Source organism: Salmo salar, chromosome ssa12 (genome assembly GCF_905237065.1).
Source record: "Salmo salar chromosome ssa12, Ssal_v3.1, whole genome shotgun sequence".
In the NCBI taxonomy this organism is placed as follows: Eukaryota; Metazoa; Chordata; class Actinopteri; order Salmoniformes; family Salmonidae; genus Salmo; species Salmo salar.
This window is the reverse complement of record NC_059453.1, coordinates 81,195,333-81,217,283: the sequence shown is the minus strand read 5'-3', so window position 1 is coordinate 81,217,283 and position 21,951 is coordinate 81,195,333. Positions and strand designations below refer to the sequence as shown.

The window sequence follows — 21,951 nt, the reverse complement described above, 5'->3', positions numbered from 1 at the left end:
TGAGTGTGTGCTCTTTGTTCTTGAATATTCTTCAATATAGTGTGAAAGAGATGCATAGAGAGTGTGCTTTCTCTCTAAATCGCTCCATTCATTCCAGCCCCAGGCAGGCCAACACTGTGGCTAAGACTAGCATAGCACTGGCTGTCATGGTGATCAACTACACTGAGCGTAGCCTCCGCTCCAGTAAAGCCTGGCTATCAGCACACTGACCACTGGGACTAAATACAAGCTGTTGGACTACACACTATAAGACTGATTATAATAACAGTTCCTGCAAATATAGCTAATCCTTCATTTGCCTGTGACAGGTTTTCCTGAGTATCAGCTCTGTAATACTATCATATTGTTTCTGTTGTTAAGGCGTGCTGGGTGTTTTAAAACTAACGTGGTGGGAAAAGAGATGAACCTCTGCAGATGGATAAGGCTAGGGCTGGATCCTATAGAATGAACACCGGAGGAGGTTGTCTTGCTCTGACGGAGGATCCCATGGAGCAGTGCCATGGCTAGCCAATGTTGGAGTAGCCAGAAAATGCTAACATCCGGTTTTCATGGATTCGGTATTTTAAATTTAACTTCTTTTTCCTCTGAAAAAGGGAGGTGGGTACTCCATTCAGGTGTCTTTCTACACCTGCTACATTAGGCTATGCCATGGCTCATGGTGGAGCAGGCCTGAGATGCTACGTTAGGCTATGCCATGGCCCATGGTGGAGCAGGCCTGAGATGCTACGTTAGGCTATGCCATGGCTCATGGTGGAGCAGGCCTGAGATGCTACGTTAGGCTATGCCATGGCTCATGGTGGAGCAGGTCTGAGATGCTACGTTAGGCTATGCCAGGACTCATGGTGGAGCAGGCCTAGGATGCTACATTAGGCTATGCCAGGGCTCATGGTGGAGCAGGCCTGTGATGCTACATTAGGCTATGCCAGGGCTCATGGTGGAGCAGGCCTGGGAGGTAGTGGTGAGGGAAGCAATGCTGACAGACAGATAGGTATTGGTGGAAACATCTGGCCTGCGGAAACACCCTGCACAGTGCTCATGTACCACTATCAACACCAGCCACCACGCCAGGGACCCAGCCAGCCATGTGATGTACACCAGTATGAATACAACCAAGCATGCTCTATGAATGAGAGCAGAGAGGACATGGGATATGGGCTGGGGCCCTGTTTACCAGTGTCTGAAATAATGTCCTTTTGTGATAACCCCCACATCTGACAGACGCAGGAATGACGACCCTGTAGGAGCCAGTAGCGGTGTGTGGTTAAACTCACTGGGGAAGCCAAGCCAGTAAAAGCCATAATTACAACCTATGTGTTGTGATAATTGCGTTGTTTGATCTATAACCTGTTAGTTCATATGCATTGACACCGTGATATATAGACCTAAGGCTGAGACAATAAGAAGCCACAGTGGCAGAATACATTTTACCACAGCTTTGTTTCATCACAAAACCGGGGAGCAACCTCTGTCCGGTGGAGTCCACAAAGCAAATTGCACGTAACAAATATGGTCAATCAAGTTAATGTTTCCGACATTTTTGGACTACTAAACAACCATTGATTTCGGACACCGGAGAGTTACTGCAAATCGCAAAGAAAACAGGAGCTGGCTCCACTATTACTGGACCATTTCAACTTCAACATTTAACATCATCAAATCACCTATGCTTAGTCTAATACAGTGACAACTAAAATATTCCAAAAACTATTTAGTCCAATCAATGTAAGCTAAATGTCATGTGTCTGTCCATGGTACTGATTTTTTTGTGTGTGTGTGTGTGTGTGTGTGTTTCTCTACTTGTAGAGAAATATCAATGCCATCCTCCTCTCTTTCATGTTGCCGAAATGGAAAATTATGAAACAGAAAGACGAAAGATAAATGTATTTAATTTCTTCTTCTTTTATTGGGTTAAGTGCCTTGCTCAAGTACACATCGTCAAATGTTTTACCCAGACAGCTTGGGGATTCAAACCAGCAACCTTGCAGTTACTGGCCCAACGCTCTTAAATGCTAGGCTACCTGCACTTATCACGCAATCCGTCATTTCATTACATAATTTGCCTCAATAGGTTATTAACCTTTGCCAGTGTACTGACGTGAGCGGCTGGTTGCCCTTCTCCCAGGACTCCCCAACATAGGCCTTGATGATCACTGACTGCCAAGTGACATCAGCCTTGACGGACCGATGTGTCACTAACTGCGTGAGTGGAGCAGAGGCGGAGGGGGTACGACGGTGGCAGTCTGTTTCTGGAAGGGCACTGCCACCCCTTATCGAAATAAACAGGGCCACCCGGCGCCCCACTATCTAACCCGAATTGGCATTGCAGTTTGTATGGCTGCATGGCACCGGAGCGGGTACCAAGACCCATGCCAGGTCTGGCACACTGGATCCGTAGCCATTGTCAGCTCAGGTGCTGGAAAGGGCAGCCTTTGACTTAGCGTGGCGACGCCACCGAGGATGCCGAGAATGGCATGTCACTTACCATCAGTGGCTCCATTGGCTGAAGCTTCCCTCTATGTTTTAGGAAGCGTAAACATTTGATTTGTTTGTTTGTGTGTCCATCTGCCCACCCAATAGGAAAAATAATAGTTTGGCTTTTCCTAAGAAAGAATGTGACAAAGGTCATGGTGAAAAAAAGCCTTAATTGAACCCGGGGCATGAAACATTTAAAATTCCCTCTACTCCTTTGTTTTATGTCAAACTCTTTTGTGAAACAGCTATAGAGCATTTCTGTGGACTTTGTGTCTAATTCGACATTGGAGATGGATGCCTTTATGTGGTTCTGTGCACATGGGACTGGGCTCATTGTCACACTGCTAAAGCATTCAAATGAAATTCCTGGAACAATTAAGACTGACAAGATCTCTTTGCCCCCATAAGAGGAAATCATGTTTCTTTGCAGTGACTACAAAAAGCCTCCATGTCACTAATTTTGTCCCCAGCACAATAGGCGTAATAATTGTTCATTAATAAAACTTCCACTGGCATAGTCTGCGGTTAGCTCACCCCATCGTATTGGGGCAGTCCCTCATGATTATTCAATGAGTGGCTGCTTAATATGCATGAGGGGGTGTATATGGGCTGAGGGGAGGCGCTGGCTCAGAGTGAGTGAGGGAGGGAGTGAGTTAGTGAGAGACAGACTGAGAGTAGAGCGTGCTTACTCCTACTCAGACACACTCAGGACACGCGTGCATGACTGGCTGCACAGCCTTCATGTAAATCCTTTCAGCTAAACCTATTTCCTGGGTGAGTTTGCGAGACGGAGCAGCCTGGTCAGCAGCTCCATGTGAGCCAGCAGCCCAGAGAGAGAAAGAACTTGCCTGGCTGACTGGAGAGCAAGACTGTATGGTGAGATTCCTCCACCATGGGATGCAGCCTCTGTACCCTGCAGAAGCCTGAGGAGCAATACAAACTACTCTATGAAGTCTGCCAGGTAATGTAACCAAGCCACTTCTGCCCTCTTCTGAACGGCTGAACTTTCAGGGCTGTTGAATCACTGCTGATGTCAACTCAAAGTGTAGAGGTTCTACAGATGTTTCGTTGTCTACTGCGATGTTAATGTATTGAATATGGTGATTCAAAGTCATACTTTTGCATTACGTCTTGAAAGTACTGATTTATTCACTATCTGGGATTCTTTTTCAGTTTGATGTGGTTGTAGAGGTTGTAGATGTGTTTCCTTTGTTTTGGCTTTGTGTTGTAGTTTGGTGTTTTTTCTTTGCATTGGCTTCTCTGTTGGTTTGATGCCAGTGTGGCTAGGGCAGATTGAGTGACAGGGTTGGAGTATAGTAAGGTGTAGTAGAGTGCTGTTGTGGCTGCCTGGCTGGCAAGCTGGCAAGCTGGATCCCCTCTGGTGTTGCAGTCATGTGAACTCTGGGCGCGAGGTCACGGAGCGGTGGTGAGGAGGTCTTGATAGAGGAGGACTCAGGGAGAGCTGACAGCTCTCTGAATGTGTCTGTTAGTCTGTGCTGATCATAACCCACCTCATTGTCAACTGACTCCCAACTCAGCCACTTCTGACTTTAACCCCTAGTTCACTTCCGTTTAAAATTTGTTTAACACTAAAGTGCTGCAGATGTTTCACTATGATAATAGACAAGAAGTGTTGTATAGGCATTTGATTAATGTAAGCAATTGTTTGTTGTTTTGAACAAAGTTAATTTATCAATGAGGAATGAATCATCCCTTGTCCCTATGTTTAGATACACTGAGTATTCAAAACATTAAGAACACCTTCTCTTTCCATTACATAGACTGACCAGGTGAAAGCTTTGATCCCTTATTGATGTCACGTGTTAAATCCACTTCAATCAGTGTAGATGTAGGGTAAGGGAGGAGACGGGTTCAAGAAGGATTTTTAAGCCTTGAGACAATTGAGACATGGATTGTGTATGTGTGCCATTCAGAGGGTGAATGGGGAAGACAAACGATTGAAGTGCCTTTGAACAGGGTATGGGTAGTAGGTGCCAGGCGCACAGGTTTGTGTCAAGAACTGCAACGCTGCTGGGTTTTTCATGCTCAACAGTTTACTGTGTGTCAAGAATGGTCCACCACCCAAAGGACATCCAGCCAACTTGACACAACTGTGGGAAGTATTGGAGTCAACATGGTTCAGCATCCCTGTGGAACGCTTTTGACACCTTGTAGAGTCCATGCCCTGACAAACTGAGGCTGTTCTGAGGGGAAAAAAGCACCCTTGATTTGTTATAGCCTTCAGAAAATACATGTATTACTAGCCATCAAGCACACATTCCTGTTTTTTTATGAAAGGTAGTTACTTCTGTTCCAGTATACTGTAATACCAACGTTGAAGAAGATCACTTGGACATTGTACAGCCTGGGACTTGTGCTCTGGTCACCAAGACCATGATTAAAGGGAAATGGTAGAGTGGGGTACCAGGAATTAAAGGGAATGGTAGAGTGGGGTACCAGGAATAAAAGGGAATGGTAGAGTAGGGAACCATATGGCTCTTCAAGGTCCAGTCAGTCTACATCCCCTCTGTCCTCAGATGAACCTAATAGGAACAAGCTTGTATGTTAGCTGCTGCTGCTGCTATGCATAATAAAAGTAGTAATTCTGTCTGGCAGGGAGAACACAGCTTCATTTATAAAATGTAGATAGAGTCAGCAATGAGGGACTATCTACATTTTCTTTTTTTTATCTTATGATGGGAAAGATGCACTGTGTAGTTTCCTTTGTGGCCAGAAGGGGGTTATTCAGATCAAACACATGACCATTCCCTCTAGTGTACACATACTTCTTCATTATCTTCTTCACTATACAATACGATTATTACACTCGTAGAAAAAAGGGTTCCAAAAGGATTCTTCTGTCCCCATCGGAGAACCATTTTGGTTCCAGGTAGATCCCTTTTTATTTCCAGGTAGAACTCTTTTGGGTTCCATGTAGAACCCTATGTGTAAAGGGTTCCACATGAAACTCAAAACCGTTTTTTCTATGGGGACAGCCGAAGAACCCTTTTAGGTTCTAGATAGCACCTTTTTTTTTTTCTAAGAGTGGATATTCATCTTAAAGCAGGTATGCACTACCAATGTGTTAATAAGAACACAACTACAGATTTTGTCAGCAGACAAGGCTTTAGCTCCAAGTGTCTCACTCTGACAGACTGGGTTTTAGTTTTATGAGCAGAACCCCAGTAATGTGTTCTAGCTTTGGGTTTTTGTCTCTGTTCTTCCTTGAAGAGCACCAGCTGAGTGTTGTCAGCATATTACATACCCATTTAGTGAGCAGGGTGCTGCTGTGTGGCAGGCTGCATGGTGGCTATTTAAGTGAAGTTAATGAGCAAGCTCTGTGTGGATTTCCCTTATTGTTCCCTAAGAAGCTGTTCTGTTCCCATTAGTGAGAGATGACAGCCCTGGCCCTGTCTCAGTATTGTGTCTGCAAATCGCCCTGCTTTGATCATTGCAGGTCTGGTTCAAAATGACTAAAAGGTTTTGCCCTGACTGGGGGACTCTGGTAAGGAAGGGGTATGTTTGTGTGATGGTAAATGGATTCTGAGTTTGGGTAAATCAAACAGCTGATGTCATGGGGACCAGACAACCCCATCTTCTTCTCCATTTCATGTTTTTACCCACCAACCCCCTACAAAAAAACATGACAGCAAGGAGATGGTACTAGAGGGAGGCAGCGAGTTCCTTTGTTCCTCTCCATCTCCAGCCACAGCCAGGCTGTCATTCTCCCTGTCAATTACTGTTGATTGGCTGGCTGTTAGCTGGCTGTTAGCTGGCTGTTAGCTGGCTGTTAGCTGGCTGTTAGCTGGCTGTTAGCTGGCTGTTAGCTGGCTGTTAGCTGGCTGTTAGCTGGCTGTTAGCTGGCTGTTAGCTGGCTGTTAGCTGGCTGTTAGCTGGCGGAGTCCTACTGTTTGTCTTATGGCTCCCTCCTTCCCTCTGTCTTGCCCATTACTCCTATCTGGAGGGAGACCACCTGACCAGACTGAGCCGGGCAGAACAGACAAAGCCGCTCGGCTGCTCCGTGTTTCACATCAAACCCTATTCATCAGTGGGAGCTAACCTCAGACTAGCCCATCAGCAACCTCCCTCCCTTCTTTCCTCCCCGATCACACAGAGAATGCTTACATGCCTTTCAACTTGATACATCTTTTTGTATTGATGCACCTTGACTTGAATGATAAACAAAATAAATAAAGAAGGATGTTGTCAGCCTTGGTTTCCCCGGGCCACTCTGTTGGATAAAAGATTAAGCATCATCTCAATGTGACATTATCAGTAAAGAAAAATATTAGCAATTCGATTAACCTTCGTTGCACTGTAAAACCGTCTGGCTTTTTGCGTAAGTGGCAGCAGGACAGTGGCTTATAAACCATGGGATTGTTGTGTTGTGCAGATTAATTTTGGTCACTCACTCACTGTCCTGAGGAGTGTGCCTCCGGCCGGGGTTGAGGTGAGGTCACTTCCTGTTAGAACAGGACCTGTACTGTGACAGGGAGGGTGGTCTCAGGCTTCCAATGATCTGCCAACGTGTCTTTAAAATAATACATTATCAGAACATGATGTTTATTTTTACGGTGGTTATTTTATTGTCCTACTCCTGTGTCAGTTGGATGTGGGTAAACATTGTCTTTTCACTGCCAGCATATATCTTCACATGGCTTCGGTCTCTCCATTATCCCAATCCGTGGATCAGATCTCGGGGCCTTTCCGTGTGTGAGTGCATGCATGCGTGCATCTGTCCGTCTGCATGCATGCCCAAGTTCACGTAGGCATGTGCCAGACAGTGCCATGTGGCCACCTTATGGGAGAGTTCAAAAGGGTCTGTGTGTGTGTGTGTGTGCGTGTGTGTTTGCCCTCACGTCTGTTAAATGGGGCTGGAGCTGTGGTTGTAGACAGAAGATCAGGGTGGTCTGTGTTGTCTGTGTCAGGGAGACCTAGGATGGGATACATTGGGGATCAGGCAGCAGGCCTGTTTCATCTACTGATAATACACACAGATCCTCTAGATCAGGGTACCTGGCACACTGCCCACACCACGCTACACACACACACACACACACACACACACACACACACACAGCTCCCTGGGGGTTTATTGATCCACAACACTCCCTGCTACTCTCTCTATTTCTCACTGTTTACACACACCTACTGCTCTCAGACAGGGACAGCATCGCTGTCCTTCTAGTCAGTTATGGATACGAATCTGCGGTCTAGTGGGTGTATCATCTCTACTAAGAGTGACATTTTAACAAAGTTGGTTTAGAAATCGCTGTTGAATCATTTTCTTTGCCTCTTCAGTTGACTCTTTTGAAATTGAGCGCAATAAGCTAAATGCTACAAAAAAGGCTTAACAGATCATGTTTGAGTCATGTCTTTTAAACCATCTACTTAACAAAAAATGACATTGATTTCAATGAAGAAACCCTTTGAAAAGCCTCTGTTTAGGAAAGAGTATTAGTAAGCAGCATGAAAGGCAGCCTGAAGGCAGAAGAAGTACAGATAATTAGAGCTTTGAAACAGGGCAGGCTAGGTATGGGAGGGAGGGAGTGTCTCAGTCCCCCCTCTATGTAAACTTGACCCCTAGAACAGCCTGAACCCCATGCTCAATCCTCACAGCTGGAAAGGTAAGTGCCATGCAGAGATGCAAGCTCTGCTGCTTTTGTCAGGGCAGTGAAGGTAGGGAGCTGGAAACTGTCTGACAGTCCTGTCTGACCGACGGCTCCTAATCTCTCCACAAGTGGCCTGTAATGGTCCTGGCGCCTGTCTGTGTTTTGTAGAAGACCCAGGGCTTAATGAGAGCTCCACCACAAGCCCCCCATTCAAGCTCCGATATCAACGTTTTCACTGCTGCTTGACTGTGTCGTCTTTACAGCTCATTATAGAGTTTGTGAGTAAAGAAAGAGATTGGCACAAACTGATTCCATGCATTTGTGATCTGAGACAACTGTGAGATACTATTGGACCCCTTGTTGGCAATATTTTTCACTTCAAAATTTTCTGATATTCATCAAAAGTATATGAAAATTGGCCTTGTTCCAAAAACGCTTAAGCATGTCTTCCTTCAGCCGGACAGAAGAGAATGAGATGAAATATTTGTCCAACATGGCTCTGACCCCCACTGTCAGGACCCCTGTCATTAAAGCAGCATGACATCTGGAGCTCCAGGATGGCTCTCCCACTCTTCCTCCCCCTCTCCTCCTCTCCTGGTAATGAGGCTTGACAGAGGCAGAGTGGGGAGACAAAGCAGGCTATGCTGATGGGATGGCTGGAGGAGCCCACTACACTGTGTTTAATAACAGGCAGGTTCACCCTGGTGTGCCTCCACATCTGTTCAACACTGTAGCAGGTGGCAAGCAGCCACAGGGGAGCGCTCCTCCTCGCACCAGCCCATGTCCCCCGTTCCTCCGTCAAGCCTGAGGATGGCACTGAGGAGCACAGACACCATATGTAGATATAACAGCACAGACACCACAAACACACTCTGAAACAAGTTATGAGAGAGAATTGATTGCCAATCACTATAACACTGCGAAGAAGAAGAATGTACCCAAGAAGAAGAATGTACCCATAGTGTCAGACATGGAAAACAACTGATAGACAGTATGATAGCAGTTTGAACTCTCAGTATGGCGTACTGTACAGTAGCTGGTTGGTCATGTTTTCCTGCTTTCTGAGTGGTTATTGTGAAGCATTATTCTTCATTTACTCTCTGGAATGACATGAGGTGGTCTCTGGCTGCACTCTACCAGGCCGATAGAAATACAACACTGGAGGTTATAACAATGACATGAAGATTATTACATTTGCCACAAAGGTCCGGCAGTATCCTGAAATAGAAAGACATCATTTGTACCCATATTGGGTCACAGATTACCGTGTGGGAAGACAGACAGACAGACACAGGTGGGACGGTTCCTTTTATGAGGACATAATATTTCCTCAACTGCGTGATTCTGTATGTGGACAGAAACACCCAGAGAGATTAACAATATAAGCCACCTTTCTGCTCAGCTGTTACATTTATATTGTCTTGTTCAAAACAATCACCCATTGTAGGCCTATAAACTATTCAGAATCATTGTAATGCATTTGGTAGCTTCACCTCTTGCTATCAAGTAAATGTGCTTGTGTACTTCTGTTTGCATTCGTTTCTCAAAACAAAACCCATTCCTGCACTGTGGATGGTAACTGTTCATTTACAGTTACACATCTCTTTCATTGGAGCCTTATGTACCTACCCAGAGACTGGTAATGTAGTTGGAAGTGATATGACATGATTAAGAGAACCATTCAAGGCCTACCCTGTGAATACCCCAATGTGTCCCCTGTGTCTGTCTGTAATACACTGTCATGAATAAACCATCTCAACAGACAGAGAGAGGGGTTTAAGCACTTATTAAAGCACCCCAAGATGCGGGGGCCATTTTGCTAGAGGGTCATTATTCCTCATTATGTGTCTGAGCTGCTATTCACCAGGAGCCCCTCACTGACAGGGCTACCGCACACAGGGCTATCGCAGACAACCTTGAGGCAACGACTGAGGACAGGAACAAGTACAACAAGTCCCGTTAGGACCTTTGCAGAGTCATCAAAAGGACCATATAGGAATAAAGTGTGGTGATATTACACAGGCTCCGACGGCCATGGCTGTGGCAGGGACTACAGTCCATTACAGACCCTTGATCTGCCCAACCATACCTCTCTACCAGACGAATAACACCCACCGAACCAGAGGACTGGGTGATCACTGGCAAGGCCGCGGGAGCGGACGGTATTTCAGGGTGCGTTCTCAGAGCACGTGCAGATCAGCTGGCAGGCATATTCACGGTCATTTTCAACATCTCCTTGTCCCAGTCTGTATTCACCATATGTTGTAAGATGACTACCATCATTCCTGTTTCCAATAACTCGAAGGCTTCATGCTACAATGATTACCGCCCTGTAGCACTCACATCTGTAATCATGAAGTGCTTTGAAAGGCTGGTTAAGGCACACATCAACTCCATCGTTCCAGACACCCTAGACTCACTTCAATTTGCATACAACCCCAACACATCTATAGACGACGCAATCTCAATTGCACTCCACACTGCCCTCACCCACCTAGATAAGAGGAATACCTATGTGAGAATGCTGTTCATTGACTACAGCTCAGTGTTCAACACCGTTGTCCCCTCAACCCGTCACCAAGCTTAGGACCCTAGTACTGAACACCTCCGTTTGCAACTAGATCCTGGACTTCCTCCACAATGCTGACCCTCAACACGGGGGCCCCACAGGGGTGTGTGCTTAGTCCCCTCCTGTAATGCCTGTTCACCCACGACTGCGTGGCCACGCACGACTCCAACACCATCAACTTTGCTGATAACTTTGATGATATCATTGCCGGTGATCAGGCCTAAGAAAGCCTACAGGGAGGAGGTCAGTGACCTGGCAGTGTGGTGCCGGGAAAACAACCTCTCCCTCAACGTCAGTAAAAGCAAGGAGCTGATCGTGGATTACAAGAAACAGGGTGGAGAGAACACCCCCATCCACATCAACTGCGTTGCAGTGGAGCGGATAGAGACCTTAAAGTTCCTCAGTGTTCAAATCACTAAGGACTTTAAATGGTCCACACGCACAGTCGTGAAGAAGGCTCGACAGCGCCTCTTCCCCCTCAGGAAGTTGAAAAACTTTGGCATGGGCCCCTCAGATCCTCAAAGTTCTACAGCTTCACTATTGAGAGCATCTTAACTGGCTGTATCACTGCTTGCTATGGCAACAGCACTGCTCTCGATCGCATGGCGCTACAGAGGGTGGTGAAGACAACCCAGTACATTACTAGGGTCAAGCTCCCTGGACCTCTATATCAGGCGGTGTGAAAGGAAGGCCCGGAAAATCATTAGACTCCAGCCAACCAAACCATAGACTGTTCTCTCTGCTTCAGCATGGCAAGTGGTACAGGTGCATCAAGTCTGACACCACCAGGCTCCTGAACAGTTTCTATCCCCAAGCTATTAGACTGCTAAATGCTAACAAAATGGCTACACGGACTATCTGAGTTGACCCTTGTATTTATTTAAAAAATGTCACTGTCTCTATGCACACTCACAGAACTCTACACACCCACGCACACTGACACTCCAACACACACATAAAATGAATGCACACACACTCGCATACAATCATCATATTTGCTGCTGCTACTCTCAAAAGTATGTGGACACCCCTTCAAATTAGTGAATTTAGATATTTCAGCCACACCTGTTGTTGACAGGTGTATAACATCGAGCACATAGCCATGCAATCTCCATAGACAAACATTGGCAGTAGAATGGCCTTACTATAGAGCTCAGTGACTTTCAACGTGGCACCGTCATAGGATGCCACCTTTCCAACAAGTCAGTTCTTCAAGTTTCTGCCCTGCTAGAGCTGCCCCGGTCAACTGTAAGTGCTGTTATTGTTTAGTGGAAACATCTAGGAACAACAACAGCTCAGCCACGAAGTGTTAGGCCACACAAGCCCACAGAACGGGACCACTGAAGCGTGTAGCGTGTAAACATCGTCTGTCCACGGTTGCAACACTCCGTATCGAGTTCCAAACTGCCTCTGGAAGCAATGTCGGCACAAGAACTGTTAATCGGAAGCTTAATGAAATGGGTTTTCATGGCCGAGCAGCCACACAGAAGCCTAAGATCACCATGCGCAATGCCAAGCATCGGCTGGAGTGGTGTAAATCTCGCCACCATTGGACTCTGGAGCAGTAGAAACTCATTCTCTGGAGTGATGAATCACGCTTCACTATCTGGCAGTCTGATGGACGAGTCTGGGTTTGTCGGATGCCAGGTGAACGCTACCTACCCCAATGCATAGTGCGAACTGTAAAGTTTGGTGGAGGAGGAATAATGGTCTGGGGTTGTTTTTCATATTTCGGGCTAGGCCCCTTAGTTCCAGTGATGGGAAATCTTAATGCTACAGCATACAATGACAATCTAGACGATTCTGTGCTTCCGACTTTGTGGTAACAGTTTGAGGAAGGCCCTTTCCTGTTTCAGCATGACAATACCCCCCTGCACAAAACAAGGTCCATACAGAAATGGTTTGTCGAGATCGGTGTGGAAGAACTTGACTGGCCTGCACAGTGCCCTGACCTCAAGCCCATTGAACACCTTTGGGAGCAATTGGCTTGCCGACTGCAAGCCTGGCCTAATCGCCTAACATCAGTGGCCGACCTCGCTAATGTTCTTGTGGCCGACTGGAAGAAAGTCATTGCAGCAATGTACCAACATCTAGTGGAAAGCCTTCTCAGAAGAGTGGAGGCTGTTATAGCAGCAAAGGGGGGGACCAACGCCATATTGATACCCATGATTTTGGAATGAGATGTTCGGCGAGCAGATGTCCACATACTTTTGGTCATGTAGTGTATATCCTGATGCCTAGTCACCTTACCCTTAAACATATCTATCTCTATAACTCCAGTATCCCTGCACATTGTAAGTATGGTATTGGAACTGACCCTCGTGTTCTTATTTTCATTTCTTGTGTGTTTTTGTTCTACCTTTTACTGTGGGGGCCACCTGGTACCCAGAGCTTTAATTCCCTGTGTGGAGATGAGGATGCCCCAGGTGGCTCCTGTAGCCCTGCTGCGATCCCTGCAGGATACGGCTTGATGCCATTAGTCACTGTCATTTAAACAGACAAGTCTATTTTGATTGGGTGTGTTTGTAGTTTGTGTCCTGGCTTTCTGAGATGATTGAGAGAGGAAGGCATGGGTTACACACACAGCAGCTGTTTCTCTGAGTTTACTACTATATCATCTGAGATGAAGCCGTCCTGGGTAAATGATGGTAGAGCTAACAGGAGATGCTGCCTGCTGGAGTAAAATATGATCAGCTGTCAGTCCTCACAGGGGGTGTGTGGAGAAATGAGCCTGTGTGTGTGTGTGTGTGCTGCTGCTGCTGCTGCTGGGCTGCAGCTCAGGGACTTGGGACTGGTGACTGTGGGCCAGCAGAGGGAGATAGTGAAGGGTGACAGAGCCCTGGGTCTCAGCCCCACTGCCGGTGATTACTACCCCACTGGGTCAATCCCTCACTCCCCTTTTGTCTCCATCTCCTGCCTTCACTGTGCAGCAACAGATAGAGGCAGACAGAGTCGGAGACTTCTGTAGTATACTGCCAGCAGACACACTCCACTCCCATCCTCATGTTATCCATGAGGATAACACACAGACTCGACCTCACGGCCAGATGTTCTATCCTGACCAGTGTAAACCAATGTCACACATCACAGCCTGGTTCAGAGCAATTCTCAGTCATCTCAGTTAAAACCGTTGTTCAAATTGTAAGTAAAAGGTGCTTGTTCCATCAGTGTGGGAAACTAGGAAAGCCCTTCTTGATTAGCACCTTACGTTGAGCTCATTAAGAGGAAGGCAGCAAAATGCCTAAAGGAAGTGATTCTGGGTATTATTGATCTACTGTGGATAACAGAATGTCCCATGCTATATCAGATTAGGAGAAAGTAATCAGTACTGTCTTTTTCAGCCTGCCATGCTTATTAGCGGAATTAGTTTCTCGCTATTTGTTCTGTAATCCTCTGTAAGCCTGCCTGCTACAGTAAATAAAGACTGCTGTGTTTTTAACTCGCAGAAATTGAAAGACTTTCCCCACAGTCAGTCAAAAGAATAAAACCCACACAAACCACACACACTCAGAATGAGACCATTAACAAGCTCACCAAGCCGTACTGCTTTTTTGTTGAACATTTTTAAACGTGAAATAAAAGAAGGGATTAACTGTAGTTGGGAACTGAATTGAGAAAACACTTCCACTGCCACTCAAGCAGCTATAGGCCCCCTGAAACTAAGCCGTCAAGCCTCCCTCCACTCTCTCTATCACGTCAGCCCTTCCTCTCTCTGTTAAAATAAATTCAGACTTTGAAGAATTTTCTTAAGAGGTGTATTGAACCATAAAGAGAGACTTTAGAGAGAGAAGTGAGCACCACTCATGGTCTCTTCTGAACAAGTGTCTATATAAACAGAGGTTCCCAGGGCTCTCCTGCCTACCCACTGTTGAAAGGCAACTTCTTTACCTGGCCGTTTCCACTCCATTCACCTCACTGACTGCATCGCCTAAAGGAAAAGAAACAGTCGTTTTTAATTATGGACTCTTCTTTAATTAAGAAAGATTAGTTGGAGCATGAACAACTATATAAGAGACAAGTCTAACATGTTGCATTGTATGCCTTAGCTCAAATCTGTAGTTTTCGTAAAGCCTTTCCAATATAATATTTTCATCAATAATACTCAGAAAGTTCTACACCTCCACTTGGTGCTGTTGATGTTTCTTCCACATGACTTGAGTTCTCTTAAGGCAGCCCACAGCTACAGTATTGGGCTAGAATGAAAGTTACTTTTCTCACAAATTGACAGATATGCCTATTTGGCAGCAGGTCAGCAATCAGGGAGAGGCTGATATACATACACACACACATACTACACACTACACACACACCTGCTGCCTTCATGCTAAAGTCTCAATCTGGATTTATTTGCATTCCATGGTTGTTTGGGGGTGAGTAAGTTTAAGGGAGGGTGGCTGGGCTGTTAATTTGTGTTCCTCATTACCTCTAGGATGAGACACAGACAGACATCTCTATCACATGGCTGAGGTCCAACATTCAGCTCATTTTATGGCCAATGATAAAATTCAGAACATTTAGTCTGCTGTATCATGCCATCTCGGACTCCTTTCAAATGGTATATTATTATGCGGCTTTCGAAAGGAGACAATCCCCTCTAGAGTCTGAACCAGTGATGTCGAAATGGAAGAAAACAGGGTGTGAATAACAAAGGAATGACCCTTAGTGGCTGGACAGTCAGAAATACACATGGCATATGATTCAGACCTCATTGGTATTCTTTGAACAGGGAGCAGAGCTGAGCTCACTGCCCTCTTGTCATTACATTGGATTTGCGAGACCCTTCACTGAGGGAGGGCTGTATGAAAGGTTTACACAGTCATTCTACATGTCACTCTTTGCTGCTTTCTGTCAACAGAACACAGATTCTAGTGCTTGGCATAATGCTAATGTAACCTTTGCAGGTGAAAACATTTTTGAAGTAGGTGGATTTTTTTTTTTTTCTTACTGATAAAAAGTAATTAACTGCTGTTCATTACAGTTTAAAGAGTACTCCCAGATTCATTTCCAACAACCAAATGTGAATGCTTTGACCCTTTGAAGATAAAGGGTTAAAATGTACGTGATTTCGCTAGAACGGCGCTATAGCGAGCTGTGCATAATATTTGGAAGTGCTGTGGGTCTTTTATTAGTGCACTGCACTAGGCCGTGCCATGTCAGTGGTGAGGGTGGTAGTGAATGGAGGCCGTGGGACGCGGAATGCTCCAGCTCTCCTGGAGGGTCCTGGCTTTGTCTCCGGGTCACTGCCTTCAAGGACAACTGGGATCACAGGGCAAACAGGCCTGTCTGAGAAAGGGACGGCCACACAGACAAGACTCTGCTAACCCAGAGAAATGAACAGAGAGAGACAGAGGAAGTGGTGACAGCGGAACTTTGTTTTTACTTTTTTGTTTATAGCCTATGTGTGTTTGCACAAACGTCTCCAAAGCCTCTCAGCACTCGTTCTCACATTATTTTTTTATTATTTCAATTTCGTAATGATTCGGCACATCTCTTCTCATTCCATTTTCTCTCAATTATTCAATGCAAATTGTAAATGGAAGTTATTACTTTTGGCCAAATTGTGATGTTGGAGAAGTGGAAATTGAACTCATTTGAGATGATACAATTATCCTCGAGGCTGGGATTAGCGTTAATCCTCTCTGGTTATTAGTGAGCACATAACCTCTTCAAAGTTGAAGTGCACAATGTCCCTTCCTCCTCCTTACACACACACACACACACACACACACACTCACAGCTCAGTGCTCTGTGTGGTGATGTCTTAGCATGGAGCACATTCTAAAATACAAGTATTACCACAGAGCACTTGGCAATTTATCATAGAAAGTTGGCAAATTCTCCCAAATACTTGGAACTGGTGGCTATTATAATAGGTATTAGATACAAGCACAACCAGACTGGAATCAGAATCCAGGATGGCACACATGCCATAATTAAGTCACAGGGACAGAGTTGACATTGCTGCTGTCCCTGTTCTACAGCATCCCAGTTAAGCTTAAACTTCTGCTGTGAATTAGAATGAGACAAATATGGCAAGAGGAAACAGTAACAGTATCAACCAATTCCACGCTTTTCAGAAAATGAATCCAGAGAAAGAGAGAGAGAACATGTCTAATGAGCTCCAGAGGTATACACCTGGACATCAGTCTTCTCAGTGAGCCCACAGTGGGCTATCTTGGCCCTGGCCTGTGTTTGTGGAGAGCAGCCAGGGGGAGAGGAGAGCGTGGCCAGCCTCTGAAATGAGAAGAGCCCCCGGGCTCAGATCGTATCAAAGCTCTCACACGTCCAGGAATCACAAGCAAAAAAAAAATTTGAGAGTGGAACTGGCGAAGGGAGGCAGGCTGCTGACCCAGGGTGCCGTGCAGCACTGCTAGCAGGAGGACAGCCCATCTCGTGTGGTGCTGTCTTCTCTTCCTGACATCTTAATGAAGTTCACTCCTGTTTTGTTGTTTTGGCTGTTGAAATGAAATGTTATTTGTCACATGCACATGGTTAGCAGATGTTAATGTGAGTGTAGCGAAATGCTTGTGCTTCTAGTTCCGACAATGCAGTAATATCCAACGAGTAATCTAACCTAACAATTTCACAACAATTACCTTATATACACAAGTGTAAAGGAATGAATAAGAATATGTTCATAAAAAATATATGAATGAGTGATGGTATAGAACGGCATAGGCAAGATGCAGTGGATGGTATAGAGTACAGCATATACATATGAGATGATTAATGTAGAGTATGTAAACATTATATGAAGTGGCATTGTTTAAAGTGGCTAGTGATACATTTATTACATCAGTTTTTCCATTATTAAAGTGGCTGGAGTTGAGTCAGTATGTTGGCAGCAACCACTCAATGTTAGTGATGGCTGTTTAACAGTCTGATGGCCTTGAGATAGAAGCTGTTTTTCAGTCTCTCGGTCCCTGCTTTGATGCACCTGTACTGACCTCGCCTTCTGGATGATAGCGGGGTGAACAGGCAGTGGCTCGGGTGGTTGTTGTCCTTGATGATCTTTTTGGCCTTCCTGTGACATCGGGTGGTGTAGGTGTCCTGGAGGGCAGGTAGTTTGCCCCCGGTGATGCGTTGTGCAGACCGCACCACCCTCTGGAGAGCCTTACAGTTATGGCCGGAGCAGTTGCCGTACCAGGCGGTGATATAGCCCGACAGGATGCTCTCGATTGTGCATCTGTAAAAGTTGGAGTGTTTTTGGTGACAAGCCGAATTTCTTCAGCCTCCTGAGGCTGCGCCTTTTTCACAACGCTGTCTGTGTGGTTGGACCATTTCAGTTTGTCCGTGATGTGTACACTGAGGAACTTAAAACTTTCTACCATCTCCACTACTGTCCCGTCGATGTGGATAGGGGGGTGCTCCCTCTGCTGTTTCCTGAAGTCCACGATCATCTCCTTTGTTTTGTTGACGTTGAGTGTGAGGTTATTTTCCTGATGCCACACTCCGAGGGCCCCACCTCCTCCCTGTAGTCCTTCTCGTCATTGTTGGTAATCAAGCCTACCACTGTAGTGTCGTCTGCAAACTTGATGATTGAGTTGGAAGCGTGCATGGCCACGCAGTCGTGGGTGAACAGGGAGTACAGGAGAGGGCTGAGAACGCACCCTTGTGGGGACCCAGTGTTGAGGATCAGCGGGGTGGAGATGTTGTTACCTACCCTCACCACCTGGGAGCGGCCTGTCAGGAAGTCCAGGACCCAGTTGCACAGGGCGGGGTCGAGACCCAGGGTCTCGAGTTTGACGACTAGTTTGGAGGGTACTATGGTGTTAAATGCTGAGCTGTAGTCGATGAACAGCATTCTCACATAGGTATTCCTCTTGTCCAGATGGGTTAGGGCAGTGTGACTGCGTCGTCTGTGGACCTATTAGGGTGGTAAGCAAATTGGAGTGGGTCTAGGGTGTCAGGTAGGGTGGAGGTGATATGGTCCTTGACTAGTCTCTCAAAGCACTTCATGATGATGGAAGTGAGTGCTACGGGGCGGTAGTCATTTAGCTCAGTTACCTTAGCTTTTTTGGAAACAGGAACAATGGTGGCCCTCTTGAAGCATGTGGGGACAGCAGACTGGGATAGGGATTGATTGAATATGTCCGTAACACACCAGCCAGCTGGTCTGCGCATGCTCTGAGGATGCGGCTGGGGATGCCGTCTGGCCCTGCAGCCTTGCGAGGGTTGACACGTTTAAATGTTTTGCTCACGTCGGCTGCAGGGAAGGAGAGCCCGAAGGTTTTGGTAGCGGGCCGTGTCAGTGGCACTGTATGGTCCTCAAAGCGAGCAAAAAAGTTGTTTAGTCTGTCTGGGAGCAAGACATCCTGGTCTGTGACGGGGCTGGTTTTTCTTTTGTAGTCCATGATTGACTGTAGACCCTGCCACATACCTCTCGTGTCTGAGCCGTTGAATTGCGACTCTACTCAGTCTCTATACTGACGCTTAGCTTGTTTGATTGCCTTGCGGAGGGAATACCTACACTGTTGTATTCGGTCATGGTTCCGGTCACCTTGCCCTGATTAACCTCTATGGGCTAGGTGGGACGCTAGCGTGCCACCCGTGGTGCACTCCCATCAACAGCAGGTGCATTTCAAGAGCGGCAAATTTGAATCCAAATAAATGTCAAAATTCAAATTTTTCAAACATACAACTATTTTACACCCTTTGAAAGATAAACATCTCCTTAATCTAACCACGTTTTACGATTTCAAAAAGGTTTTATGGCGAAAGCATAAATTTAGAGTATGTTAGGACAGTACATTTACAAGAGTTGTGTGTAATGTTTTGTCAAGTCAAAGACAGGGTCACCAAAACCATAAAACCAGCTAAAATGATGCACTAACCTTTTACAATCTCCATCGGATGACACTCCTAGGACATTATGTTAGACAATGCATGCATTTTTTGTTCTATCAAGTTCATATTTATATCCAAAAACAGCGTTTTACTATGGCATTGATGTTGAGGAAATCGTTTCCCTCCAATAACCGGCAGTCAAGTCAGCGTCACAAATTAAATAATTAAAATTAGAAAACATTGTTAAAATATTATATTGTCATTTAAAGAATTATAGATTTACATCTCTTGAACGCAATCAACTTGCCAGATTTAAAAATAACCTTACTGGGAAATCACACTTTGCAATAATCTGAGCACTGCGCCCAGAAAAATACGCGTTGCGATACAGACTAGACGTCATGTTGGGGAGATCTAAAATCGAAAATACTATGTAAATAATCCATTACCTTTGATTCTCTTCATCAGATGTCACTTCCAGGTATCACAGGTCCATAACGAATGTAGTTTTGTTCAAAAAAGCTCATCATTTATGTCCAAAAATCTCCGTCTCGTTAGCACATGATCTAAGCCAGCCGGACTTCTCGTCATGAACGAGGGGAAAAAATATATTTCCGTTCGTTCAAACATGTCAAACGTTGTATAGCATAAATCATTAGGGCCTTTTTTAACCAGAACATGAATAATATTCAAGGTGGACGAATGCATACCCTTTTATAACGTATTGGAACGAGGGTACCCAACATGAGTTCGCGCGCCAGGTGTCTAATGGGACATCATCGTTCCATGGCTCTTGTTCGGTCAGATCTCCCTCCAGAAGACTCAAAACACTTTGTAAAGGCTGGTGACATCTAGTGGAAGCAATAGGAAGTGCCAAAATATTCCTCAGCCCCTGTGTTTTTCAATGGGATAGGTTTAAAGTCAATACAACACATCAGGTATCCACTTCCTGTCAGAAAATGTCTCAGGGTTTTGCCTGCCAAATGAGTTCTGTTATACTCACAGACACCATTCAAACAGTTTTAGAAACTTTAGAGTGTTTTCTATCCATATATAATAAGTATATGCATATTCTAGTTACTGGGTAGGATTAGTAACCAGATTAAATCGGGTACATTTTTTTTATCCAGACGTGCAAATGCTGCCCCCTAGCCCTAACAGGTTAAAAGCAGTGGTTCGCGCTTTCAGTTTTGTGCGAATGCTGCCATCAATCCACGGTTTCTGGTTTGGGAATGTTTTAATAGACGCTGTGGGTACGACATCACCGATGCACTTGCTAATAAACCCGCTCACTGAATCAGCGTATTCATCAATGTTGTTGTTCGCCGCAATGCAGAACATATCCCAGTCCACGTGATCGAAGCAATCTTGAAGCGTGGAATCCGATTGGTCGGACCAGCGTTGAACAGACCTGAGCGCGGGAGCTTCCTGTTTTAGTTTCTGTCTATAGGCTGGAAGCAACAAAATGGAGTCGTGGTCAGCTTTTCCGAAAGGAGGGCGGGGGAGGGCCTATATGGGTCGCGGAAGTTAGAATAACAATTATCTAGGGTTTTGCCAACCCTGGTAGCGCAATCGATATGCTGATAGAATTTAGGGAGCCTTGTTTTCAGATTAGCCTTGTTAAAATCCCCAGCTACAATAAATACAGCCTCAGGATATGTGGTTTCCAGTTCACATAGAGTCAAATGAAGTTCGTTCAGGGCCATCAATGTGTCTGCTTGGGGGGGGCTGTGATTATAATCGAAGAGAATTCTCTAGGTAGATAATGCGGTCGGCATTTGATTGTGAGGAATTCTAAGTCAGGTGAACAGAAGGACTTGAGTTCCTGTATGTTGTTATGATCACACCACATCTCGTTAATCATAAGGCATACACCCTCGCTGTTCTTCTTAGCAGAAAGATGCTTGTTTCTGTCGGCGCGATGCGTGAAGAAACCAGCTGGCTGTACCGACTCTGATAGCGTGTCTCGAGTGAGCCATGTTTCCGTGAAACAAAGAACGTTACAGTCTCTGATGTCTCTCTGGAAGGCTACCCTTGCACGGATTTCGTCTACCTTGTTGTCAAGAGACTGGACATTGGCGAGTAGTATGCTCGGGAGCGGTGCGCGATGTGCCCGTCTACGGAGCCTGACCAGAAGACCGCTCTGTCTGCCCATACTATGGCGTCGTTGTTTTGGGTCGCCGGCTGGGATCCAATCCATTGTCCTGGGTGGTGGGCCAAACAGAGCATCCGCTTCGGGAAAGTCGTATTCCTGGTCGTAATGTTGGTGAGTTGACGTTGCTCTTATATCCAATAGTTTCTCCCGACTGTATGTAATAAAACCTAAGATTACCTGGGGTAACAATGTAAGAATTAACACATAAAAAAAACTAAATACTGCATAGTTTCCTAGGAATGCGAAGCGAGGCGGCCATCTCTGCCAGCGCCGGAAGTAATAAGTGTTATTTTTGGGTGTTAAGGTTTGGTCTAGGATTTTTGCTCTGGTGAACATGTAGGCTACACAATTCTCAG

General features: G+C 45.6%; 1 protein-coding gene across 3 annotated transcripts in view; it reads left to right on the top strand.

Annotated features, from left to right (window-relative positions):
* LOC106565923 (E3 ubiquitin-protein ligase PDZRN3-B) overlaps positions 1-21,951 on the top strand; it is a 147,899-nt gene that overhangs the window by 110,405 nt on the left and 15,543 nt on the right. Inside the window, exon 1 of one of the 3 annotated variants that reach the window (XM_045691837.1) lies at positions 3,099-3,433. The exons of the other annotated variants lie outside the window; for them this stretch is intronic. Coding sequence (XP_045547793.1) covers positions 3,365-3,433 — 69 coding nt within the window. The 5' untranslated portion in view covers positions 3,099-3,364. Of the gene's footprint in view, positions 1-3,098; positions 3,434-21,951 lie in introns of those variants that run through there. 3 annotated transcript variants of the gene reach the window in all.